Genomic DNA, 27275 nt, shown 5'->3' with positions numbered 1-27275 from the left:
TCCTATCAAATGCTATGCTCTTGGAGGGTAGTTGGTAGAAGTAGGATTGCCCCCACTAGAAGCAAATGCCCCCACTTCCTGCCTCACAAGGCAGGAAGTGGGGGCATTTTAATCACCCTTAGAATATGACTGAACAAGGAAATATGTTTAACATGCAAACATTGCACTCTCTGAGGAAGTATGTTGAAGTAAGATCTGGTGCTTTCCCGGCATATCTGCTTAATGGAAGTATTTTGTTTCCCTCCTCTGCTTGAGTGATAAATGCACTTCACATCTCTTGTGTGAATATTTTTAGTTGCAAGTGATGAATTAGGTCTGGGATATGCCTACCTGATAATCATAGCGGAGGGTCTAATTTTGAGCTTTTTCTGGACACTTCAGAAATCGACCCTTGATATTTGTTGAACTGTATGTATATAACCATGTACAGATAGATAGCTGAACTCTTACCATTGAGTCATATTCCACAATGGTAAGAGGTTTCTCCTCAACCTTCCCTTCCTGTCCCGCACTCTTTTTGCGCTAGCATCATGAATGCTGCTCGAAACACAAACATCCCTCGGGTCCTTCCACTTCAAAGCCATCACTTGGTTTCTAAAGGTGGCTGCAACTTATCCCATTCTCAATTTCTTCTTCATTATAAATCTCTTCAATTCCTTCCAGTTTGACCCCACAGTTCCTCAAATTTAGAAATTCATGCAGCTCAGGATTGCTGTAATAATTGTCCTGACCTATAAGATGACCCTTATTCAGTAACTTTTCTGATAGTGTTAAAACAATCCAAGAGGGTTTTGTAAAATGTCATGCATCTATGCTGCCACATAATTTACGAATTTCCGTATCTTTCATGAGTACATTATCATATTCCAAACACATCCATTCTTTGCTTTACAAGGCTTATAAGATTACATTCCAAAACACCTTTTTTTCAGAATGTAGACCTTCCACATTAGATGGCCCTCCTAAAGTAATAAACATTCATCAATAAAAACATCTTCCTCAGGAATGTAGATCTCAGAAAATTTTCCAACAGAATGAGAAAGGCTTTATTTTGTACACCTTTTGGGATACTGGTCTGGTGTCACTTAACAACTCATTATCAGCAAAAAGCAGATATCTCTAAAGGAGAAAAAACATCTGCTCAATCATTATTTCATAAAAAAATGGGGGTTGCCAAGACCGGGCTGTGGGTAAGATAACTGCTTAGAGTAGGCTTACATTTAATACGTCACAGCATCTTTGCAAAAAACAAAATTACCTCCTTGCTGGTGTCAACCCAGTCTTTATCATGGCTTCTTATTTTCACTTTCTGCTGCAAAGTGTTTCTGGATTATTTTTTACCCCGCATGCAAATTAGTTTGCTGTGTCTAACTAATTTTTCTCCAATAGATAGCCTTTTGCGCCAGCCTCTTAATTTAGCCAGGAATATGGGGCCTAGGAGTTCACTCAGAGCATTTAAGTATACAGCAAAATATATGCCTAGGAATTCCTATTTTAACCCAGAACTGGAATGTGATTGTATGGTATCCTTTTTCTCTTCATTAACATCTTCTGCATTCTTTTTCTGTTTTGCTCTCAGAAATCTCATGCAATGCTTCTATTCCGTGAGGTAACCCTGCTGCTCTCCCACTGGTACCGCCAATCATTCCCATTGACACACTTGGAGTATTCCTCCTCTGATTGTGGCTTCCTTTCGCTCATTCTTTCCATTTCTACACTAAGCTCCGAACATTTTAATTATAATATCATCAGACAGTATAGGTAGTCTCTCAGCCATTTTATAGATAACTTAGACCAAGGACTAACAATTATGGTACATCACTCAATAACAAATATATATTACATATATATAATTTATATATACATACTCAATAACAATATATTTGTTATTGAGTGATATATATGTATATATACACATATATATATATATACATACATAGTATATATACATATATACTACCTTGATCAAAAAGTTCCCGGAATAACCACCGTGTGGCGCTCCCATCGTTCCGATTTGAGTTCTGTTTTTTTGTTAAATTGGTACATCTGTTGTTGATATTCCCTTTAAATCTTAGTGTCATAACTTGACATTTGCAAAAGTTACGGTCGGTTTTCGGTATGTCCATCAGTGCTTCCTGCGATTTTTCCATTACTTCCTCTCGGCTGCTAAAACGCGTTCCCCGTAATGGTTTTTTAACTCGATTGAACAGAAAGAAGTCACAGGGAGCCAAATCAGGTGAATTCGGTGGCTGTTGGATGGTATTTGTTGCATTTTTCGTCAAAAAATTACGAATAATGATAGCACTGTGCGACGGTGCGTTATCATGGTGCAAAATCCACGAGTTTTCTGCCCACATTTCTGGTCTCTTTCGGCGAATTGCTTCACGCAAACGTCTCATAACGCCCAAATAATACTCTTTGTTTACTGTTTGGCCTTCTGGCAAAAATTCATGATGCACTACACCGTTGTAATCCATGAAAACCGTCAGCATTGCCTTCTTTTTTAACTGAAAACGACGTGGTTTTTTTGGTCTCGGCTCATTTGGTGAACGCCATTCACTTGCCTGATGTCTGGATTGCGTGTCGTACTCATAAACCCACGTCTCGTCTCCAGTAATGATCCTTTTGATGAATGTGGGATCGGATTCAGCCTCGCAAATCATGTCTTTTGCGACGTCAACACGGTCTCTTTTTTGCATGAAATTGAGGTCTTTTGGCACCAACTTTGCTGCTACACGACGGAAACCCAAATCATTAACCACAATGTCTTGGGCGGATCCATAGGCAATGTTCAAGTCCTCCGCTATTTCTCTGATGGTTAATTTGCGGTTATTGACCAACATTTCTTTTACTTTATCAATTTTTTCACCGACTTTCGATGTCGATGGTCTGCCACTGCGTTCATCATCTTCGATTGACTCACGACCACTTCTGAACCGCTCGTGCCACTGGTAAACGACCGTTTTTTTTAGAGAATCGTTGCCGAAACACTTTTCCAACATTTCCAACGTCCGTGCGCCACTAAATCCGTTTTTTACGCAAAATTTAATACAAGTTCGTTGTTGCAAATTTAAATCCATTTCTGAAATTGTAAAAAATCGCCAACACACACAGAGATAGATGTACTCTTGGCTACGTAACTTTTGCAAATGTCAAGTTATGACACTAAGATTTAAAGGGAATATCAACAACAGATGTACCAATTTAACAAAAAAAACAGAACTCAAATCGGAACGATGGGAGCGCCACACGGTGGTTATTCCGGGAACTTTTTGTTCAAGGTAGTATACTTACATTAAGCAGAGAGAGGTATATGTATCCTCCCCATTAGAGGGGCAAATGTGACAAAAGAGTATTGGTATGACTATGAAAAAGAAATATGAAATTTGGTCAGATATCTTACCCAATGCAAGTGATACCAAACAGAAGACCCACCAAAATCAATGTGAAAGTCTGTGTACGAGTTCTTGGGGCTCATGAGGCAGTATTTTCCTACTCGAGGTTTGCGTTCATCATGTCTAATATCCTTGGGCCATACATGGTTCAGCCAGTCCAGCTTTCGTGCTATATATGGTGCCTCAACCTGAGAACTAAGCCTGAAATAATATGACAGGATCAAAGTGCAATGCAAAATTAAATATCATACACAAAGCTGAAAAGAGATGTAGAGGACATGAAACTTACTTCCTTACCAGATAGACAGAAAATAGCAAAGTCAAAAGGCTAAGTAAATGGAATATAGGACATAAACTGGGTTTCTACACATGTTATTTCACTAGAAATAATCATAATATATTTTCATTCAACAATAATAAAATTAATCCATCTACATTTTTTGGCCCATCATAATGCATATGGATGCAGGCAATAGATTCTGATGGATGCACAGCATTTTGATTGATGCTAGGCAAGCAAGGTAAGGGTAGGAAAAGGACCAAGATAAAGGCCAAAAAAGAATAATATGATAATTGTAAATGGCAAAGCAAAATGTATAAATTCAAGAAGGGATCTGAAATACGAGGGCGATTCGAAAACTAAGCTCTCCTATTTTTTTAAGGAAATATCAAATTTATTCTCAACTTTGTGTACATCGAAGGAAAGGCCGAGCATTTAGCTACTTTCTACACAGTCACCTTGACAAACAATCATTTTTTGCATCCTTGAAACCAGCTTTTTAATACCAGCATCATACCTTTCTCCCGCCGCGTCACCAAGCCAACTGACGACTGCTTCTTGCAGTCTGACTTGACTTTCTGCCCTCCAAGGTGTTTTTTGAGAGCGGGAAACAAGCGGTAGTCGCTGGGGTCAACATCCGAGCTGTAAGGAGGGTGGTCCCTGATGAATTCATTGAGTAGGCTGGTCGTTTGATGTGACATTTGCACGTTGGTGTAGATGTGCATTGTCATGATGCAAACACACTCCTTAGGTGAGATACCTTGTAGTAACTGAGGACATCCAATACAATATTCTGCATGGAGGAGTAGCCACTATCTTCATTAAGGCCTTCCTTTATCTCATGAAGGGTAATTCTCCAGTTATTGCGCACCATCTTGTCGATTGGAGCCAACGTTGATTCCACCAAACTCGGCCGCCCCAACTGCTGCTCATCATGGACGTTTTCCCGGCCATCAAAAAACTCCCTGCACCACTTCTGCACGTTTTTGATGTCCATACACTTTTACTAAATGGCAATGAATTTATTTCAGAGAAGCAGTCGTCAGTTGGCTTCGTGAAGTGGTGGGAGAAAGCTCCGATGCCAGTTTTAAAAAGCTGCTTACAAGGATGCAAAAAGTGATTAATCATCAAGGTGACTATGTAGAAAAATAGCTAAATGCTCAACCTTTCTAATGATGTACTTTTAAGTTGAGAATAAATTTGATTTTTCATGAAAAAAATAGGGAACCTTACTTTTTGAATCACCCTCGTACATGAAACCCCATCCTTACCAGAAATATAACACATGACATGTCAATAGTAAACACAAATTGTAGCTTCAACTGCTAATTAACAAATTATAAACATATTTTAACTATAAAAAATTTCTTAATATATATAATTTTTAAACTCCAAAGCAAATTATTCTTGTCATTTCCAAATGTATTCTCAAAACTTCAAAGATCCCACATTAAAGTTTATACTCTAACTGAATATGTTGTGTCCATGCCATCCACTGCTTTTCCATACCAGCCTTAGCGGTGCTAACTGGCCACGTAGAATTCTTCACGTTTCAGTCTTGAATTGACCTTACATAATACTTATTATAATGTCATGTCAGTTCAAGTAACAAGCTCACTATAGAATTTATTTATACTCCAGAATATTTATATTCCATTGTTGTCTCGTGTAATTGTTATGATTATTATCCTGCAGAGTTTGCAAATAGAATTTTACATCAATAATTTGGTCATAATTAGTTTCTTCTACTTTTACTTCGAAAACATTAACAGTTTAATGCTTTTGAAATTATTTTTTTAATAGTTGCATTCAGTCACCAAGGATATCTCCCCAACATCTTCCCAGTAATCAGGTACTACTAATCCTCATTACAAATCTTCAGCCAGGGAATTCTAAGAAGATTTTCTTTGTTTTTTTTACAATTAAGTCCAACAGTATGAATGAGTAATCATTGTCACAGCTAGTCTCTCCTACGCAACTCCAAAAGGCTATTATGGAGAATCAGAGCAAGCATAAAATGATTCATTTCCAATGAAATGAATTATCATGTGTCATCAGAAAAGTGTTCAGGGCAAGAGGGATGAGGTAAATAGTGTTTGCCACAAAGACAACCTCACAGTAATACAAAGACGTGTTTGTAGATAATACAGGGACATATGATAAAATGTAAGGTTTTATATAAGCTTACATTGATACAGCATCTGCTACTCAGGAAAAGAAGACATGCTACAATGCAGAAAATTCCTTCTGTTCAAATAACCAAAATTTGAATATGTATTTCATTTTCCTCATGAAAATTTGTCAACAATGATAAGAAAGCTTAACAGATACGCAAACATTGTTTACAAAAGCTTTTTGACGCACAGAAAAGTGAAGGCAAGAGAAAAAACCCCCGGCCGATAGATTGGCCCATGGCATTTTTCGTACACACACCCCACAGCTGGCACTGAAAGGGTGAAGTGATTTTTGCTTAAATTTTACAGTCATTAAGGGGGCAAAGGATGAAGGGTAGAAAAGAGTAGTGCATGGGAAGGAGAGAGAAAGGTTAAGGGTGAAAAGGAAAGGTAACTCTTTAGTAAAACTAAGGTAACTTGGCCACTTCTAATGAGATGCACTCTTGATGATAGTGAGGTGGTACATTAAATAAGAACAGGGAAAGAAAACTCCAATGGCTGTAAAAATTAGTTGCAAATCTCTCGTCAGACCAATTGTTGTGTTGGTTTAACGAGAACCACGTCAGGGACCAACCACAACCTCTCGACCAGAATACCCTCTGTGGTGGTTTACGGGAAATTAATCCGCATCAGGGACCAACACACAGCCACACACACACTATCCTGACTGAAATTCTTCACGAGGCTGTGAGACCCTGTTAAAGAATTTCAGTTGGAGATTGAATCCTTCACGAGGCTGTAGAGTAGACCCCGTTAAAGATTCCAGGATATTCTCAAGCACACACTTTTTTGACTGGCACAAACCAAACACACACACAAGCACTCAAGAAACACACTCACACACTCAAAAGGGCCCAACTTCTGGGAGAATCTGAACACAGGTAAAGAGCAACCAGGAAAGAGATTTGCAACTAATTTTTACAGCCATTGGAGTTTTCTTTCCCCATTCTCATTTAATTGAGAGGCCGTAGAGATCACTATTTCTTGAGATGGAACATGTTGAATTTTCCTGGGCAATTATATGCAGAACACATTCAAAAATTAAGGGTCATTCTTTTATATTTAAATAACGGCATACGAGAACCATGTTTTAAGCATGCAACACAATCAAATAATTATTTCTGAAGGTACTGAAGTTGTTGTATTGATTCAATAGACCTTTGCCTGTCAGTGAATGCAGATAACAATGTCCACAGCAATCACCGCTCCTGCGAGTAGTGAACTGTATGTTGTGATTCAATATTTGTGTGCAAAAGGAACATCAGCTACCCAAATTCATAATGAGTTGCGCCAAGCTTGTAGACCTAGAGTATTGATTGAAGGGAAGGTTAGACTATGGTGTCTTGACTTAAAAAATGGGGGCACATATGTGCATGATTACGAGCAGAGTGGCAGGCCTACAGGTGAAACCAATCAAAAAATTGACCAAAAACTGCAATCTGATCAACAACTGATGATTAGTGCTCTGGTTGATAAAATTCCTCTTTATGGATGCACCACTATTGACATTTCTGTTACAAAAACGGTAAGATACTACAAATTGTGTGCATGGTGGGCACTGAAAATGCTAACTAACTAACACTAAGAGCAAAGGAAGTTGAGTGGACAAGCGTTTTTTGCCCATTACACCCTGGTCCCAATCATGAACCTAGCAACCATTTCCTCTTCTTGTTTGAAACAGTGGCTGGGAGGACAAGAGGTTGAAGATGTCATGAAACTCAAGACTGTCATTTTCAACTGGTTCAAATTCAAGTCGGCGAATTTCTAGGCTGTGGGATTAAAGAACCTGATAAACGGCGACTATTCAGAAAAGGGAAGCAGGTTTGTAGGAAACTAAAACCATTCAGAAAAACTTTTTTAACAAAAATATTTTTCATGACCAAACAGCCCTTATTCTTCAAATATGCCTTGTAAATCTTCTAATGAAGTCAATAAAACGTGGACAGTCAATACTCGGGGAACACTTGAATGTAATAGATGAACCAATGTAATTCTTGAGATCCATATAGCCTGGCTCATGCAATGCGTACCCTGGCTCATGCAATGGGTATTATCATTTCTAACATGAAGATACTCACGATGTTTGGGAGAATTCTAAACTTATAAGATTCAGAATCCTGCTTTTCTTTGGACTTTTGAAGTATTTTATAAACTTTCCAAGGTTCATTCGGATTCCAATTTGTCTTGTCACTTTAATTACATCAACCATTTTATCGGAACCTGTATTAATGGAGAGGAAAACCACAATTAACAAATAAGCCAAAGAGCATGTGAAATTTCAACATCCTGGTCAGGAGCCAGGTCCTTTCCCTGTGTCACCATGCAGTTCTGATATTTAATAAATTGCACAGTTTAGGTGAAGCTGAGGAAACCTGAGGCATCCAGAGGGCCTGAGTTAACTCAGGCCCTCTGGTCAGTAGTCCAACACTCTAACACACACTGGAAGATCACTCCTTAGGATTATAGACTCATATATTATTATTATCATGAAAATCATCTTTGACAAACTAAATATCACATATCCTATGACTAATTAAGATAATTACTATTATCAAAGAAATAAAGATAAGGCATGAAATTTGTTTGTTTTTGCATTCCATTTTAAAAGTAGATTATTTCAGCTATGAGTACTAAGCCAATTACTATAAACAAAATGCCCAGTATAGGAATAGAACAATGCTGTAAGTCACATTCCAACTTGATAAGGATCAAGTGACTTGGCCTGTTAATTGATAAAAGGCAATATTCATTGAAACGCAGAGTAAGAGGTTTTCTGCAAAAATAGCTCTAGGTTATTAGATAACACTGTTACAAATTTTACTGTGTGGATGAACAAGAGCTCAAATCACATAAATTTCTCTATCATCTAATGGTGATAGGGATCCATGCATGGGAAAAAATGGGGATTCATACATCAATTACCATTCATACATTTGTTTTGTGAAAAGTAGCAGTGTATTTGCATGATATTTAAATGCTTTTGGAAAACCTTATGTAGTAGGTGTCAAACAAATGTAACTTAAATAGTTACTTCCCAATTACTGGAAAGAAATTAAATTGAAATTAATTAATGAATAATTAAAACTAATACCCTTCAAAACCTCATTAACATTCGAGTTCATTACATCCCTGGCAAACAAAAACCAATGAAAAAGTATCTGATGCTTTCCTGGCGTATGTTCATAGAGAATTCTTCTCTGGATTTTTATCATGTTAAGTACTGATTTGTCGCTGGCCTTTCGCAGGACGACTCCTTCATCGTCTTCAGCCCTTAAGGTGATTCATGAGTCATCCGTCTAAATAATGCCAGCAACAGTGCAGAACTGAACTCAGTGAAAATTACTAGAGGACTTCACAATGACCACACTCAATGCTCACAGCTATGATATAAATTTATCAGAAATAATATTTACCATACCTGATGGCATATAAATATAAGACAAACCCTCGCTCCAATAGGGCACATACAAGGAAAAAGTATTGACAGTCTGCATTAAAGCATATCTCCAACTTAAGTTACAGTTCCTTTTAGTTCTCACGCTGAAAAGCCAGACAAATGGCACAATTGTGGACCAAAATGCCTTGCTACTGCTGTTTCCATGTTCCTTAGCATAGTCTAGCACTCTTTAGTTTAAATTGAATTGTATAGTTAAATCTCTTGCCTATTGATATCATATTTATTGAGGTTATCTTTTTAGATGAATAAGCTCACTTGGTAAGAAGTGCACCCACTATTTGGTTATGATCAATCTGATAATAAACAAGATTTGTTTAAAAAGTATCGGTAACAATTTTTTACTAGTGTTTGTGTGAAGTGCTGGATTCAGACCACCAGTTACGTGTGAGCAACATCACAGATCATATTAGCATTGATAAAATGACAGCGCACACGATTATCACTGAAAATTTGGTGATGCAAAAGATCTGAGCTAAACTCATCCCGAAGGATTTGACGGACGACCAAGAGCAGAGTCGAGTGTTTGCTTGTGAAGACCTTCGGCAATGGTATTGTGGCGGCGCAAGGAGAGCAGACGGAACGCACGGTGGAACTTATTTGTTACAAGTTCCGGAAAGTACCACCAGGGGGACACGGCGTCGCTACGACAGAGAAAGGTGGACGTCGGGCGGGAGAGTCAGTCTGCCGCGAATGAAGAAGCAAGCTGTACGATCGCCCTCTGTAAATCCGTTTCGATAATAAACCCGTTGAGTTTAACGCTCGAGTGTAATTTTTCCTAACGTCCACTAGCGTAGAAGGATACCCCTTCATTGGTGACCCCGACGTGATCACGCGTGAGCTAAGGTTTGCATTTTTTTTTCGTTCTGTGACTTGAAGCGCCACGTGGTGCAAAATGCCGCCTCCAAGCAACGGGTCGGAGGAGTCAATCGTGAACAGAGTGACGATGCGAGTTCCACCTTTTTGGCCAGAAAAGCCGGCTCTATGGTTTTCGCAGCTGGAAGTTCAGTTCTCGCTAGCGGGAATAACGAGTGAGGCGACGAAGTATTCCCACGTGGTCGCCCAGTTAGACAATCGCCACGCGCTGGAAGTGGAGGACATTATTGTGAATCCCCCCAGGGCAGACCCATACCAGAAGATCAAGGAGGAATTAATCCAACGACTTTCTGTCTCACAGGCGCAGAAAATACGGCAACTCCTTGAGCACGAGGAGTTGGGGGACCGGAAGCCATCGCAGTTCTTGCGCCATCTACGGACGTTGGCTGGCGTTGCCGTGCCAGACGACTTTCTGAAGACGCTGTGGATGAATCGCTTGCCATCCCACACACAGTCCATCCTGGCCTCACAAGACTCGCTGGAACTGGAAAGCCTGTCGAAACTAGCCGACAAGGTGCACGAGGTGCCGTGCCCCCCGCAAGTCGCCAGGGTCACGCCGCATTCCGAAGTGGAGGAACTTCGAAGGCAGATAGCGGCCCTTACACAACAGGTAGCCGCGTTGACTGCTTCTTGTCCAGATTTTCGCGGACGGAAACGTTCCAAAAGCCGGCAGCGGCGTGCCCGCAGCCCTTCCGCGCCTCCAGATGCAAGGTGGTGCTGGTATCATGTTACTTTTGGTGCTCGCGCGACTAAGTGCCGTTCCCCGTGCGCCTATAAGTCGGAAAACCACGAGGGCAGGGCGTAATTGCGGCCGACGCCCGCTGCCCCCAGCCTCGCCGCCTGTATGTTGTGGACTCGGTGACGAAGACAGAATTCCTGGTCGACACCGGTTCCGATCTTTGCGTTTACCCGCGTACGCTGGTGAAGGGACGACAGCCACTTTCTACCTACCAGCTATTTGCCGCGAACGGGACGGTGATAAAGACCTATGGGTGGATAGACTTAGCCTTGAATTTAGGCCTAAAGCGGGACTTCCGTTGGCGCTTCGTCGTGGCGGATGTCGATAGGCCCATCATTGGCGTGGACTTTCTGTCCTTTTACAGCCTTTCAGTGGACGTCCGCCGGCAGCGAATAACGGATGGGATAACGTCGTTGGGCACGGGCGGTCGCATTGTGCCGTGTTCGGTCCCGCAGGTGAAGACTGTAATCGAATCATCTCGATTCCATGAGATTCTGACCGAATTCTCAGAGATCACTCGCCCAGCTGGCACACCGAGGGAGCCCCGGCACGCGACCATGCATCACATCAAGGTGACGTCCGGACCCCCCGTCGCCTGCAAGCCCCGGCGACTAGCACCAGATAAGCTCGCCATCGCCAAGAAGGAGTTCGACGAGATGCTACGCAGCGGTACGGTCCGACGGTCGGACAGTTGTTGGGCCTCGGCTCTGCATCTGGTGCCCAAGAAGGATGGCGAGTGGCGTCCCTGCGGGGATTATCGCGGTCTCAACGCGCGGACCATTCCCGACCGATACCCGGTGCCTCATATCGCCGATTTTGCGCACAATCTGGCCGGTAAGACTGTATTTTCGCGTATTGACCTCGTACGCGCGTACCATCAAATACCTGTGTGCCCCGACGACATTTCAAAAACGGCAATCATCACGCCATTCGGACTCTTTGAATTCCCGTGCATGCCGTTCGGCCTGAGAAATGCAGCCCAAACATTTCAAAGGTTCATCGATGAGGTGTTAAGGGGTTTGGACCACTCGTACGCCTATTTAGACGACATTTTAGTCGCCTCGATGGACGTTGAAGAGCACGAGCGCCATCTACGTGAGCTATTTGCGCGTTTGCGGGAGTACGGAGTGCTGGTAAATCCCGCCAAATGCGTGCTAGGTAGGACGGAAGTGTCTTTCTTAGGCTACTGTGTCAGTGCATCCGGGGTTAAGCCGACGACGGCGAAAATAGATGCGATTAAGTGCTTTCCTGTCCCGGAAACTGTGAAAAAACTGCGCCAATTCTTGGGCATGATTAACTTTTATAGACGGCTCATACCAAAGGCTGCGGCAATCCAACTGCCACTTAACGATGTCCTAAGGGGGGGAGTAAAAGGGAATGAACCTGTGCGGTGGAATAACGACTTGGATCGTGCGTTCAATGAATGCAAAGACGCCCTCGCGCAAGCGACGTTTCTCGCGCACCCAGACGTCTCTCTGCCCTTAGGCCTTTTTACGGACGCGTCGGACGCCTCGTTGGGCGGAGTCTTGCAGCAGAGTACGAGCAACGGTTGGCAGCCACTCGGTTTCTTTACCCGTAGACTCACTTCCACGCAGCAAAAGTACAGCCCGTACGACAGGGAACTGCTTGCCGTGTATGAATCTGTTAAATATTTTCGGCATATGCTCGAGGGTCGTGAATTTTCAATTTTTACTGACCATAAACCCCTGATTTATGCCTTCGCCCAAAAACCAGAAAAGTGTTCCCCGCGTCAGTTTCGGCATCTAAATTACATTGCCCAGTTCTCCAGCGACATCCGTCATCTGTCAGGCAGCGAAAACGTAGTCGCGGACACCCTTTCAAGGGTAGAAGCTGTGAGTGGTGCCATCGATTACCGCGCCCTCGCACGTTCTCAGGCGGAAGACGACCGGCTCAAACAGCCCAACGATTCCCTCCGGTTGAAAATGATGCGCATTCCCGAGTGTGAATTTCAGTTATATTGTGACGTGTCGACACCATCAGTCCGCCCTTATGTAACTGAACCCTTCCGGAAGCCAGTCTTTGACTCGCTGCATTGCTTGTCACACCCAGGAATACGGGCTTCCACCAAGTTGGTCGCAGAACGGTTTGTGTGGCCCTCGATGCGCAAGGATTGCCGTGCATGGACACGCGCATGTATTCCCTGCCAGCGAGCGAAGATTCATCGCCACACAGTGTCCCCTGTGGGAGGCTTTGCGCCGCCCACCCAGCGTTTTGAACATGTTCATATCGACATTGTAGGCCCCTTGCCGGTTTCCGCGGGATATCGGTATTGCCTGACGTGTGTCGATCGTTTTTCAAGATGGCCAGAGGCGTTCCCGGTTAGGGACGCAACAGCTGACACGGTCGCCAAGGAATTCTTTCGGAATTGGGTGGCTCGCTTCGGCACTCCACTCCGGATTACGACGGACCAAGGCCGACAGTTTGAATCACATCTGTTCCAGCAGTTGGCGGGGCTCACCGGTTCGAGGCACCTGAGAACCACGGCTTATCACCCCGCAGCAAATGGCATGGTGGAGAGGTTCCACCGCCAACTGAAGGCAGCCATAATGTGCCACCAGTCGGATGGTTGGCCGGACGTCCTGCCAGTAGTGCTGCTCGGTATACGAGCCGCCTGGAAAGCAGACATTGGGGCGTCGCCGGCGGAGATGGTTTATGGTCAACCACTCCGTCTACCAGGAGAGTTTTTCGTCCCTAGCGAGCGGCCGGCGGACGACGACCTTAATTTCGCCGCGCAGCTACGGCAACATTTCTCCACCATACGACCAGTTCCTGCGTCACGCCACGGCAAGAAGTCTGTCTTCTTGCATCAAGACCTGTCGTCCTCATCCCACGTTTTCGTGAGAAACGACGCGACAAAGGTTAATCTTCAGCCACCGTACGAGGGTCCCTTCCCGGTCATCCGAAGAGAGCCAAAATTTTTCGTGGTCAACGTCCGAGGTAGTGAGAAAACAATTTCAATCGACCGCATAAAACCTGCCTACACTCTTGAGGAGAACGACGGGACGAGCAGCGCAGCACCCGCATCTCTTCGGGACAAAACACACCCAAGAACCACCACTGCTGCACCTGCCGAAGAGCCGAGAGAGACCCGCTTTGGGAGGAGGGTCCATTTCCCAAAGCACCTGGAAGATTTTGTACCATAGCATCTCACTTCTTTTCGCTAATCCTTCCTTTTTCATTCTTTAGTGGCCTAAAGTCTACAGAGGGGGTGATGTGGCGGCGCAAGGAGAGCAGACGGAACGCACGGTGGAACTTATTTGTTACAAGTTCCGGAAAGTACCACCAGGGGGACACGGCGTCGCTACGACAGAGAAAGGTGGACGTCGGGCGGGAGAGTCAGTCTGCCGCGAATGAAGAAGCAAGCTGTACGATCGCCCTCTGTAAATCCGTTTCGATAATAAACCCGTTGAGTTTAACGCTCGAGTGTAATTTTTCCTAACGTCCACTAGCGTAGAAGGATACCCCTTCAGTATCATGACAGCTCCCCAACCCCCATCTGTCCTGACTTGGCACCAGCAGAATACATCCTATTCCCAAAAGTGAAATCCTACCTCAAAGAACACTACCATGGGACCTTAAGTGCAGTCAAAGAAGCTTGCATGCGTACCCTTTAGGACCTTCGGTAATCCACCAGCCATGGAGCCTTTGAGTCATAGAAAAACTGTCAAAAGTGTGACGATGCTCAACGGATGCTCTTCGAAGAATTTTGAGGTATTGTGGCAGTAGCTGAAAATAAATTATTTTTCCAAAACTTTTCCCAATATTTTTTATACAAACCATGTACAATCAAGTTCGTTCAACATCTCACTCATACCTCAATTAGGACTACATACACAAGGAACATGATTTTCACATTACATAAGGTGATGAGCTGATGATAATAATAATAATACTAATTACAATATGCAATTGAATTATAAATATTATATACGTATAAGAAAATATAACCATCTAAATATAATGGAGTCAAAATAGATAGTACTGAAAATTTAGGGTAAAAATAACTATCAGTATTGAACATTTAACCCATGGAGTTCATACCTTCACATTGAAAATGCACATGATTTTTAACCATAGTTTTGGAAAAAAGGTTGGTCAGGTATGCCATAAAATATGGAAATCAATATATGAGTGTGCAAAAACTTCCATTGAAATGAAGTTAATTCACAATTAAATGAAAAAATTTAAGTTATCATGGTGTTCTTCTAAGTTTTTGGTTGCATATACTTACACCTGGAAAATTATCACCTTGAGCAATATCAGTAGATAATTGTAATAAAACAACAAATCTCTACATTATATTTAGAAGCAGAGTGAGTATTGAGGCATGTGTTTTCAATCTGGGTGGCAATATAAAATTTTTAGTAATTACTATCCCAATACACCAAAACACTTTCAGTCTCAACCTTCCTCAATCCATGCCTGTCCAGCAAACTTTACTCCCAACAAATGGACAGTAAGTGACAGATTACAAATATAGGGTGCATTCAATAAAGAGTGAGCAAAAATTTTTGAAGTCACATGAAATTCTGTGCAAATATTCAAATTTGTTACATTTTCAACAGAGGTGAAATGTACCTACACGGCACAAGTTTCATTTAATTGACTCCAGTGTGACAGGGGCAGACATCATTGGCAGCCATTTTAACTTGAAACTTGTAAAGTTTGCCCTCCTAAACATGCTCCTTACATGGTGAGTTCCAAAAGTAATGCAATTATTTTTTTGAAAGTAATTTATTGAACAGATTTGCACAAAAGCTTAAAAATTCTTCTAAGTACTGTCCTCGGACCTCTACACATTTTTTCCAAAAACTCTGCCATGACCAGTACGCACCCTGGAAGGCATCTTTGGGGAGTGTTTTTCGTCATGAACCTCTTCCCGGCCCTCCTTAAAGGCCTTTAACCACCTAGAAACTTGTGTGTAAGACAGAGCAGAGTCTCCATAAGCCTCACAAATCATTTCGCTAGTCTTCTCAAGAGATTTTTTCAGTTGAGCACAAACTTAGTAATTGCCTAACGTTGCCTTATTGTTGATTCCATTTCTTTCAAGACACGATCGGCACACAGAGGTTTCCAATAACAGGCATCCTGCTACTTCCACAGCTTTGAGAGCACTGAGACTGGTTACATGGCAAAGCTTAGCATCCCCCCACCTACTCCAAGTGATTCAATCTCACTCCGACTAATAGGAGCGGCGAGGGAAATTCAATTGCATTTCTTTCAGAATGGACCCTGTATTTTGAAAAATGCTTTTCACCTAAGTATTTCTTCGCAAAGAAGATTGGGAAAAAGTCACACGGGACAAGGCTAGAATCATTGCTATTCAGGGTAATTGTCTTTAAGTGTTAACGTTCACTTCCATAAGAGCAATGAATTTCTCTTTTGATTCACCTTTCAGTCAAATCAAGGAAATTTTAGCTACATATACATTACACATTAAGCTATCAACATAACATAAAATTAAATTTTTGCACAAATTATTGAAATAAAAAGTTTCATGACCACACTCCATAGAGCAGCTAATGTGCATTTAAAGAATTGATGTTTGAGAAACCGGATCTAGGTTAAGAAGCAATGATACCACACTATGGTTGCCACCAACTAAATTTGTTAGGAGTAAACCAGTCTAGTTTAGCTACAAAGCACGATGCATGTAATTTTCATCTTACATCTTAAATATATGGCTAATTCCCAAGTTTATCAGTGACTCCAAGGTCCCTCAGAATAAGCATAAAGACAAATTTGATCTAGCAGGGAGCATAAAATCCATTTAATCAACCTGAACACTGGGTAGGCTGTTGATAGAGGTTATACCTCATATTTAGTTTCAAACAAATCTTTTCACTGTCCCAACTGCAGTTTCCCCAAAAATTTGTGACTTTCAAAAAATCATAGATTTATTTTGGATTCAATAATGTCCAAGAGTATCACCTTAACAATTGCCCAGGCTGTATGTTGGCATAACTTAGTGGGTAGAGAATTTGGCAATGAGCCAAATGAGAGGATGCCAGGTTCAAATCTGGGCAATTCCAATAATATAATAATAATAATAATATTTGTTGCAGCACAGGACATAAAATGAGAGAAACAACTTATTTTACCATTTATGTGGTGTATAAGGTGTGCATGGATAGCGTATATAAAGTTACAACAAAAAATTCTCAAGTTATTATATTCATAAATTCTGTGGGCAAATGCATATGTTAAACAGCTATGGAAGAGTTACAGCTCTGTCATATCTCTCTATTGTTATAAACATTAATATTTTTATCTTGAATAATAACAATGGTAATAATTTACATCATTAGCTCTCATTATCAATTAAAATTAATTCAAAATTTAAAATTAGTCTCTTTTAAATAGTGCTATGATTTTGGGGAAGAAAATGCATTTCATTATCTAAACACAAGTGCAAATTGTTTGTCAAAGCTATTCATGAAATAAATTTAACAATTGGTTAAAATCTCACAAGCTAAAACTAGTTGAAAAAGAAAATGAAAAAAAAATTTGGGGATGATTTTAAGAAAATTTAACCATACCAACAATTAAGTGATTTGGTAACCTACCTACAAAACGCTCCACATCATCCGCTGTCAGGCTTTCTGATGGTACAGTCATTCCCAATCCATCTTTCTGTTTGACCAATATGGGATTATTAAATCCTTCTTGCAGCAGGTACTGATGAGTAAGCTGATGTCCATTCATTGTTAAGGAGACCTCATCAGCACTGGGGAGAGAAAAAATAATGGAATTCTTTAATGCACTAACCTTGCATATAAAATGCATCCATGCAGTCAGCAATGTAATCAATCTGAACAATGGGTTGGCTGTTGATAGAGGGACCTCGCATTAAGTCCCAAACAAATCTTTCTACTGTTCCAACTGCAGTTTCCCCAGAAATTTGTGATTCAGAAAATCAAATATGTATTTTGGATTCAATAATATCCAGGAGTATCACCTTAACTAGTGCCCAGGCGGTATGTTGGCATAACTTAGTGGGTAGAGCATTTGGCAATGAGCCAGGTTCAAATCAGGACAATTCCAAAAGTATAATAATAATAATAAGTTTGCAATGGGGGTATTTTTGCTAATCACTAAATGCATCTTTTTTGCCTCATAAAAAATTACGGAAGCCAGGTGATGCTCTCCATAAAATAATTCTGTAGCACATATGTGTCTGAGTTTTGCCATAGTACACCATTTTTAGTAAATTTAAATCTAATGTTGGCAAGATTTCATAGAATAAATCCACTTTTTGCCAAAGTAGAACATAGGCCATTTGTATGGATTCCCCAGTTTAAAGACTAATCACTAGACAAACGTAAAAACTTGGTGCTGTGTACACTCTCTATGGGTTGGCCTTTTAAGCAGAGGTCTAACTGAAGCACTTCCCTTCTTTTCTTAAATTTAATATTATTTCTTTTTAGTATATTTAGAGACAATTTGTTAACGTTAAACAATTTTTCCAAGAGCAATAATGAGCTATTCAGCTAAGCTTGCAACAAGTTTATGTCTACGTGGCTCATTGCCAGAGTTGAATTATCTGTATACAGAACTACATGTATGCCGTTATTCTTAACATATTTCAGCAAATCATTGATATATAGTTGAAATAATAATGGCCTAAGAATTCCTCATGGCCTCATGGTACCCTGATACTTATTGTTTCTATTGGTGATAAGTAATTTATCATAGTGTTGTTCACGCCAACGCCAGAAACCTCAACCATCTGCTTCCTGTCTTCTAAATATGATTGGAGCCATTTATGGGCAATTGCCCTGATCCTATAACATTCACATTAACTCAGAAGAATTTCAGTCCACAGTATCAAATACATGTGAAAGATCATTGAATACAGCAATATAGTATTCCTTCGAGTCCCAAGAAGTCATTCTCTTTTTTAGAAAACATGCAAGATTGGTACCTTTTCTGTCTTGGAATCAAAATTGTTCCTCATTTAAAATTTTATTTTTAATGATATATTTCATAAGCCTGTCTCTCATTAAGGACTCAAAGATTTTAGAAAAATTAATCAATAAGGACCCTGGTCGGTAGTTGTTAATATCATCTCCTTTCTTATGATTGTTTTATTTTTGCTATTTTTAGAGTCTAGAAACTCAATTTATGAAGGACTGATTTATTATAAATGTTAAGGTTTGGTTTATTGCCTTGGAGCATTTTTTTATTATCACAGTAGGGATACCTACTGCGCCTAATCCTCCGTTTCAGGAAGGAGGACCATGGCAGGCATCACATGCTGGAAAAAATGTGAATCAAATCTATTGCTACTCATTATTCCATTTTTTAAATTATGAGACTCATTAGTTAGGTAATTACAAACTCTGTTATTTGTTTTGGATCATATAGACTGACCCCCTCTCCATTTCTTACTGTTAAAGTTCATTTCTTGTGTCCCTTTCCCCAGGGACATGTACTATTACAGCTCCACTTAAGCTTCCTTAATTTTGAACATCTTTAAATAATTTCCAAGTGGCATGGGACAAGAATAGAGTCAAATACTCTGCTACACTCAGGTTACACTAGAGTTGCCCTTTCAAGTAATGAAGACATCACTCTAACCAAAATAATTCAGAGATGGTAGAAAAGGAATAAATACAATAAAAATGTGTTCTTATCTTTGATGGTAGGTGATGTATTATGTTCATCCTGTTCAATTAGATTTGGCTTCACTAACAATTCAATGAAAGACATAGTTGAATTCATTGCCTTACTTCTGTTTGTAGTAATAGCCTGCTAATGTAAGGAAAAGTCCCAGGTTTTATGAATGTTGAAAAGTTGTTTCACTACTTAAGTAAGGATGCAAAAATGAGCTTGATTATTGTGGACCCATAGCAATGGTCTGTCTCCTATCTAAAATAATTGAACCTTTAATGAAAAATCATTTGGAAGCCCATTATGAACTAATACTAAATAGTATGGTTACAGATCTGGGATATAAACAACAAAGAATTTTAAAATCAATGATAAATAAGTATATTGAATAAAGATAATTAATGGTATCTGACATCACTTGATGAAATTTCTTCATGTTAAATAAGTTAATAATTATATCATTAGAGGCTGTGATAAGTGTGTACTATGGTTATTTTAAAAATGAAATTGACTATGGTATAATTATGTAAACACATAACAGCAGCACCAAAAATGTGCTGTTATTTCAGAAAAAACTACCAGGGCTGTCTTTGACTAAGAAAAGATAAAAGACTTTCTTTCAAAACCTAAGATAAAGACAATTTGCTCTCTCCATGATCACAAAGTACTTTATTCGAGGAACTCAAACAATGCTGCCCATTACAGGAAACAGTCATAATCATGCTACTAGCAAGAAAGATGGCTTTGATGTTTTACAATTTTTAATAAGGTCAGGCAACCAATTTCAAAGCAAGGTGACCAGGAGCTCCACTCACTGCTTCTACTGCAGTAAGCATGAAAACTACTGCAGGCTTGTAGGAGTAAATTCTTGAATAATGCTAAGAGAGATATCAGACACAATGAGCCTTCATGCATGCCATTCACATAGTAACAGAAAAATTGCACATGAGGCATTCCTATGAGTAGGGGGTTAAGTGAAAACCATGGTAACTGTGATCATCTCATGAAAACCAATGGAAAGTGTGCTCCTCACCCTCTCAGATCTAACCATAAGCAACTTTTCCTGGTTCCCATAAACAAAAAAACACACCTACATGGAAGGCAATTTTAAGCATCAGAAGTATTAACAAGCCCTGATGAGATGATTTTGAAGGGCATTCAAAAATTGGCTCCAAGTATGTCTTCGAAGAGTGGAGAAAGAAAATGGAAACATGGCATTGCAGTGGAGACTAGCTTGAGAACATTATAAAAATTTGTAGGATTAGTACCATTGCACTTGAAAAAAAGAGTTTTCATTCTTTACTGACCATCCCTTGTACTGGATAAAATGTAAATAGAGTGGAAGGATCGCCATATTATTAGAAACAAGTCTCAGACTGCAAAAGTGTGGGTAACACATTGAGAATTGGGATGGGCATTGTTAGACAGATGTGTGGGAAAAGCCGGTTCACTACATCCTGTGATTTTCGATGCATGGGTGGAGGACATAGTAGGAGAGTTATGGAATAAAATTTGGAGAGAATTGATGAAGGCAGATTTACAGAGAATCAAGCTTTGGTGAACCAGTTAGCCAAGACATATCAATTATTACTTATCAAATTACAGAATCAGTGTGATAGGTATTGGAAGAGGATAAATAAGATAAACTACATGAGTAATGAGGTTCTTGAGATATAGCAAGGCTAATAAAAACATTAAATGGGGGCACAAAAACACTGGAAAGTAGACTGAAAAAAATGAGGGATAAGTGCATAGTTTACTTAGTGAACTGATTTAAGAAGGACTAAAACTCTCTCAAAGATTAAAAATAAAATACAGTAAGCTCATTCTTCATTCATCAAGTCTGAATATCCAATGCCATTTCTAATTATTACCTAGGGAAATTCTTGGACTTCAATAGCTCCACAAATGCCTGAGTTCCAGAGAAAATTCTTCCGCTTGCATTTCTTCCCCTCCTCATGCTTTCAACCTGAGGTTCACTTGTATGACCTGCAGAGTACAAGATTGCATAGAATTAGCAGATAGACATTTAGAGAACATGCAAGACAGGGATTATTTGAGTGTTGGTTATAGAGTAACATACATTGGAGAAGTAGAGAGCTAGCAAGGTGTTGCAATAATATTGAATAAAAACATAGTAAGAATCATTGTTAACATTGAGCAAGAAACATCTTCCAAGAAAGATGGAATATTACTCGTAGAAGTAAAAGTATTGCCAATGAACTTGGTCATCATTCAGGTATAAAAGCCACTAACCAATTATAGGGTGGAAGATGTAGGGTACACAATCAGTTAGAGGACATAATCACAGATGTTCCTAGAGGAAAACATTTGATAGTGACGGTGGATTGGAAAGCATGATAGATAAAGGAAGAGAAGGTGGTCAGGTGGGGGTTTAGGAACAACGAATGACTGTGGGGAGGAAGCAATTGAGTTGTGCAGGAGATGGGGGTTAATCATCACCAACAATTGGTTTAGATATCTCAAAATGTGTGGGCATGCATGGAACTTGCCAGGTGAATTAGAAAGGTATCAGCTAGATAATATTATGGTTAAGCACAGACTTACGAACAGTGTGATCAATTCGCACAGTTTTGCAGGAGCGGATGTAGACTATGATCACAATTTAGTAGTTATGAAGTATAGTGTTTAATTTAAAAAGATAAGGCAGGGGTTAGGTAATAGAATTTCAAAGCATTTAATGAATATACAAGGAAGGTGCATCATCAGGAAAAAGAGAAAATCATGAGTGTGGGAATGGAGTGAAGTACAATCAAGGAAGAATGGGGCCTATCAAAAGACACAAAAGAAACTACAGTAACTGCTAAAAGGGAAAGGACAGGGTAGACATGTATTAAGGATGTGATGATTAGTACAATAAGAGTAGGAAATGGAGGAATGTGATTACAAATTTAGGTAGAAGGAGGTATATAGAATCAACTGAACAGGCAACCATTTGAGCAAAAGAAGCATGTGTGAAAATACAGTGTTAAAATATAGAAAGTTTGAAAGGGAAGGGTGAAATTGGTGTGTTACATAGGAAGGTTGACTCTGTCAGGATGTAAGAATCCTGTCAGCATGTAAGAATGGAAAATCTGTATTAATAATCAGAGATAAGTCAGGAAAAATATCAGTTGAACAAAAAAGACATCAGAGAGATCGAAGGAATGGAGAGCTGTATGGTAAATAACTTAGGCTAGCAAGGTTAGATACAGAAAGAGAATATGGCATAGATGAAGATTACTGAGGTTCAGGCTTCCTCTATGGTGTGACAGTAGGGGCATCAAGGGAATTGAAATCAAATAAGGCCATTTGTGTACACAACATTCCTGCAGAACTTCTTTTTGGGTTAGAAAAATGTGAAAGGAGGAGTTTTTATGAACTAGTTCCTAAAATGTGTCAATGATTACATAAAGCATGATCAGTTTGGGATGGGATCAAGATGGTGCAGTGGATAATGTACTGGCTTCGCACCCAGAGGACTCAAGTTCGAATCCTAGCGGTGGCAAATAGTTTTCAGTGGTATCCTGATCCCATTTTAAGGTGCTTTGTGAAGGGCACTTTGAGGGGGCATGGTGTCCATTGGATGGGACATTCAGCTACAGACCCCATGGCAGCTTTTGTTTAGAGTAGGCTAACACCGATGCCGGGTTTCTTTCCACCCTTCACCCATTCCTGTCCATCTCTAATGGCACAAATGACCTCATCTGTCAGTTGCCTCCCCTAAAACTACTATTACTATTTTTTACTTTCATGAAGGGGAGAGCACGATGCCATATGCAGTAATGATGTCACTAATAGAGAAGAACTAAGTATACAATCAGGATGTACTAGCCTGTTTTGTAGATTTCAAAAGGGGTTCCACAGAATTGGGAAACACTATTGAGTATATTGCAGAAAATAGGGATGAATTGGAGGGACAGGAAGCTAATCCGCAACCTGCAACTGTCTTCGATGCGATGGAGAGTCAAGATGGGAAATGTTCAGACAAGGAGTAAGGCAGGGTGTTCTATTTTTAAATGTTCTGTTCAGTGTAATTGTGGAGGCAAGGGGATAAAGAGGCAAAACAAGAATTATGTGGCTTTATAGAGAGAGACAGGCTAAGTTAAATGGTAAAATGGGTGGGCAAAAACAAGAGCATGTGGAAGTTTAAATATGTCATGGACCAAAATGGCCGAAGTAGTTGGGGCTTAAGGAGAAAAATTCCACAAGGCAAAGATGCTTTCACAAGGAGGATAGAATTGACAACAAGGATGTTGGGTAATGATACTAAAAGAAGGCATGTTAGCACTTTCATATGGAGTGTAGTTTGTACAGAGTAGAAACATAGTCAAGGAAGCAGGATGATAGGCATAGATTAATGGCTTTTGATTACTTATGGGATGGTCAGTTTGGAATTAGGAAGGGAAGAGGTATGCATGATGCCATTGAGGTAACTAATAGAGGTCACTAATGAGGTCACTAATAGAGAGGAACAAAGTATACAGTCAGGATGTACTAGCCTGTTTTGCTGATTTCAAAAGGGCATTTGATAGAGTGATTTGGGAATAACTAATAAATAAATTACAGAAAAAAGGAATAGATTGGAGGGACAGGAGGCCAATCAACAACCCGTACATGTCTCAGGCTGCTGAGGTGTGAGTCGAGAACAGAGAATCTGGATGGGAAATGTTAGGAAAGGTGCAATGGAGGGTTGTCTATTATCAACGGTGGTGTTCAACATATATGTGAAGAAAATGATTAAAGAAGCATGGGAAGAACTGGAGGTAGGAATAAAAGTTGGAGGGGAATTCGTAAAATCAGTTAGGCTTGCTGTTGACCAAGCTCTAATTTGTCAGCCAGCCAGCTAAGTCAGTCAAGCGGTTGCAAGCAATTCTGAGTGAATTGGAAATTCAGTGCGATGGATATGGGATGAGAATCAATATCAATAAAACAATGGTTATGCGATTTTCCAGAGAGAGAAAGGCTAAGGTTAACATTAAAATAGGAGGGCAGAAACAAGAGCAGTTGGAGCTGTTAATGTATCTCAGAAATGTTTTCGCCCACAATGGTTAAAGTAGTAGGGACGCACGAAGAAGAATTGCACTAGGCAAAGAGGTTTTCACAAGGAGGAGGGAGTTGATGACAGGGACTTGGAGTAAGGATGTTAAGAAAAGGCTCGCCAGAACTTTGATATGAAGCGTAATTATGTACGTCGCGGAAACAAGGTCATTGAAACAGGAGGATAGACGTGGATTGTTGGCTTTTGAAATGCGGGGGTGGGGAAGGCGAAATGGACCGAAAGGAAAGCAAATGACGAAGGGCTAGGTAAGGTGGACGATGGAAGAATTGTTGCAAGAAATTATTAGGAGGCAGGAAAAATGGATAAAAAGCTTATTGATCGGCAGTGGGGTGTTGAATATTGTAATAGAGGGGGATAATGTTAGGTAAACGAGGAAAGGGCAGGAATAGGATTAGGACGTTGGACGGAATGATGGGAGGAAGGAGGTACACAGAGAAGAAGAAGGACTTGTTGTAGGGTAGGATGTTGGGTTGAGTTTTTAAATAAATTTCACACATGAATCTCAACAACGATATCAAATGATTTGAATCGACATAAAAATCAGGCAGATAATACGCATGATTTTATGTATCAATGCTTCAAATAGTTTCTCAAAAGATATAAACGGTAAGACGTGCCATGGCAACGCTAACTGCAAATGTAATAGGGGTTAAGTGTGCTCAAAAGAGATATTACACAATAACCTTGTAAATTAGATGGCATGCTGTAGGAAAAATTATGCATGCATGGGAAGCCCAGGGCACGTCAGTCTTCACCTTTTCAACGGTGGGTAAGTGGGAAACACAAGCAAGAATATGATGTTTATTTCCATATACGTAACTTTTAAAAACATTTATATAAAGGTCCATACGCTTAATGTCACCATGCAAAACTACGTGGGCTCGCAGATACTCCACGCCTTTCCTTTATCTCGAACATTGCGATTGTAGAAAGCTCCTGCTAGCCTATGAAACCTATTTTCTTGCAGAGGTTCATTCTCTCGGGGGAATCAGAAAGGATTACGTCTCAGTACAGTCGAGTATTGATTGCACTAAAGATGTTGCAAGGTAGGTTTTCGATTTCCACGATGAACTTTAATACAGCAAAGTTATTCCACCTTCGAGAGCAAGTCGTATAAAACGCTACTTGTCGTCCTTTCGTCCGTTATAACACGATGTCACAGCTACGTATCGTATGGAAGTAATGCATCCTTCAGATGCCACGGTTTGCTTAAACTATTCTGCTCCTTCAAAAGCAGTTCTTCAGAGCTATTAAATTACCATTCAAATAATCAACTATAAAATTTTCATATTCCATCACATGAATTACAGTTCGCGCCGTTTCTCAAACCATCTGAGCAGACGTCTTCTTGTTAACAGGTCAATGAGATTTAAATAATCGAACGTGAGAGTAATAATTGAAATATGAGTCACCGTTAAGATAACTCATGCAACTTTATTTCAGCCTTTGAATTGATTAGAGTAATAAAATTATTCTTTAGCACTTATAAGTCCTTTTAATCAATATCTAAAATTATATTAATTGCTGTCTTTCGTAATTATTTCGTTACCCATATGAATGAAGTAATTCATTTCTGAAATTAGAATTACGACGGTGAGTGACAAATTACGACAGAAAACATTGGAATTTACTCGAGCAGATATATAAGCACATCTAGTACAGTAATTTAACTTAAAAAATTGTTACTATAGTTTTAATGGTCAATAACCCCACTCGCCAATGAATATATATAAAATGATTCGCGTGGCATGGATTTGGTTAACGAAATGCTCATCAGGAAATATATTTTGGATGAAATCATGGTAAGGTGACATCAGCTCCCAAGCATGATTGCGGATAGAAATCTTCCCCGGGCGGCACTTTCATTTCACTGTCGACGTTGAGGGACATGATTAAATTACACTAATAACTGTTAAAACGAATGTGTACGGAGGTAGAGGGGAACGAAGTAACCGTCCCAATCGCCATAATTACAAATCTTCCACTAGCATACATCCAGGTGACCTCCGTTGATTGAATGGAGATTTCATCGAAGCTCTCACTGGATTCAACACCAATTCATGCCAAATACCACGGGAAATATTACTATTTTATTTTTACTGTGATTATGCCTGCGACTTAATGGTAACTGATCGAAAGAAGCGAACAAATAAGAGCTGCAAATAGCACATATGCTCTATATTTGGCACATGATCAGAATAAGCAGAATTATTTGTGCTGCTACACTTCAATAAGCACATTTGTCGAAACGGATTGTTCCCCGCCCCTCAACAGTTATTTCAACAAAGGCGACAAATTCTACCTCAAGAATACTTTCAATTAACTTTCAGAAACACAGAAAAAATTAATGATTCCATGAGTTTGTCTTACCTTTACCACTCTTCCTCTTGCGGACCATGATCGATGTATTACAGCCTCACGTTTTCTAACACAACTACTGGCTTCTCAACTACTGGGAACACTGGGATATTCACGTGGTAGGACTCCAACGTTCTCCTCAGCGTACCACCAGCCAACTGAGAATTTCGTGGCTACATTTGCTAAGAAGTTGCCAGAACTCACGGTTACAGGGTTGCTCCTGCGGGTGAGGAAGTGTGAGATGTGGAGGGGGAATGCGGTAGGGGGCGATGTGGAGACGGTTGTTCGGAGGGGGACTATGGA

The 27275-nt window shown here is 40.2% G+C and overlaps 1 protein-coding gene across 1 annotated transcript in view; it reads right to left on the bottom strand.

The window, feature by feature from the left end:
- LOC139685829 (histone lysine demethylase PHF8-like) overlaps nucleotides 1-27012 on the bottom strand; it is a 35415-nt gene extending 8403 nt beyond the window's left edge. Inside the window, exons 1-5 of the mRNA XM_071582946.1 lie at nucleotides 26985-27012; nucleotides 21427-21541; nucleotides 17506-17666; nucleotides 7928-8069; nucleotides 3404-3596 (exon numbers count right to left, since the gene is read on the bottom strand). Of these exons, the coding sequence (XP_071439047.1) occupies nucleotides 3404-3596; nucleotides 7928-8069; nucleotides 17506-17666; nucleotides 21427-21541; nucleotides 26985-27012 (639 nt within the window). The remainder of the gene's footprint in view (nucleotides 1-3403; nucleotides 3597-7927; nucleotides 8070-17505; nucleotides 17667-21426; nucleotides 21542-26984) is intronic.
- Nucleotides 27013-27275: the final 263 nt, after the last annotated feature.

This window comes from Hetaerina americana, unplaced genomic scaffold (genome assembly GCF_022747635.1).
Source record: "Hetaerina americana unplaced genomic scaffold, ioHetAmer1.1.p SCAF_12, whole genome shotgun sequence".
Lineage (NCBI taxonomy): Eukaryota > Metazoa > Arthropoda > Insecta > Odonata > Calopterygidae > Hetaerina > Hetaerina americana.
The sequence above is the reverse complement of the archived record's forward strand: the minus strand, read 5'-3'. Positions and strand labels throughout refer to the sequence as shown.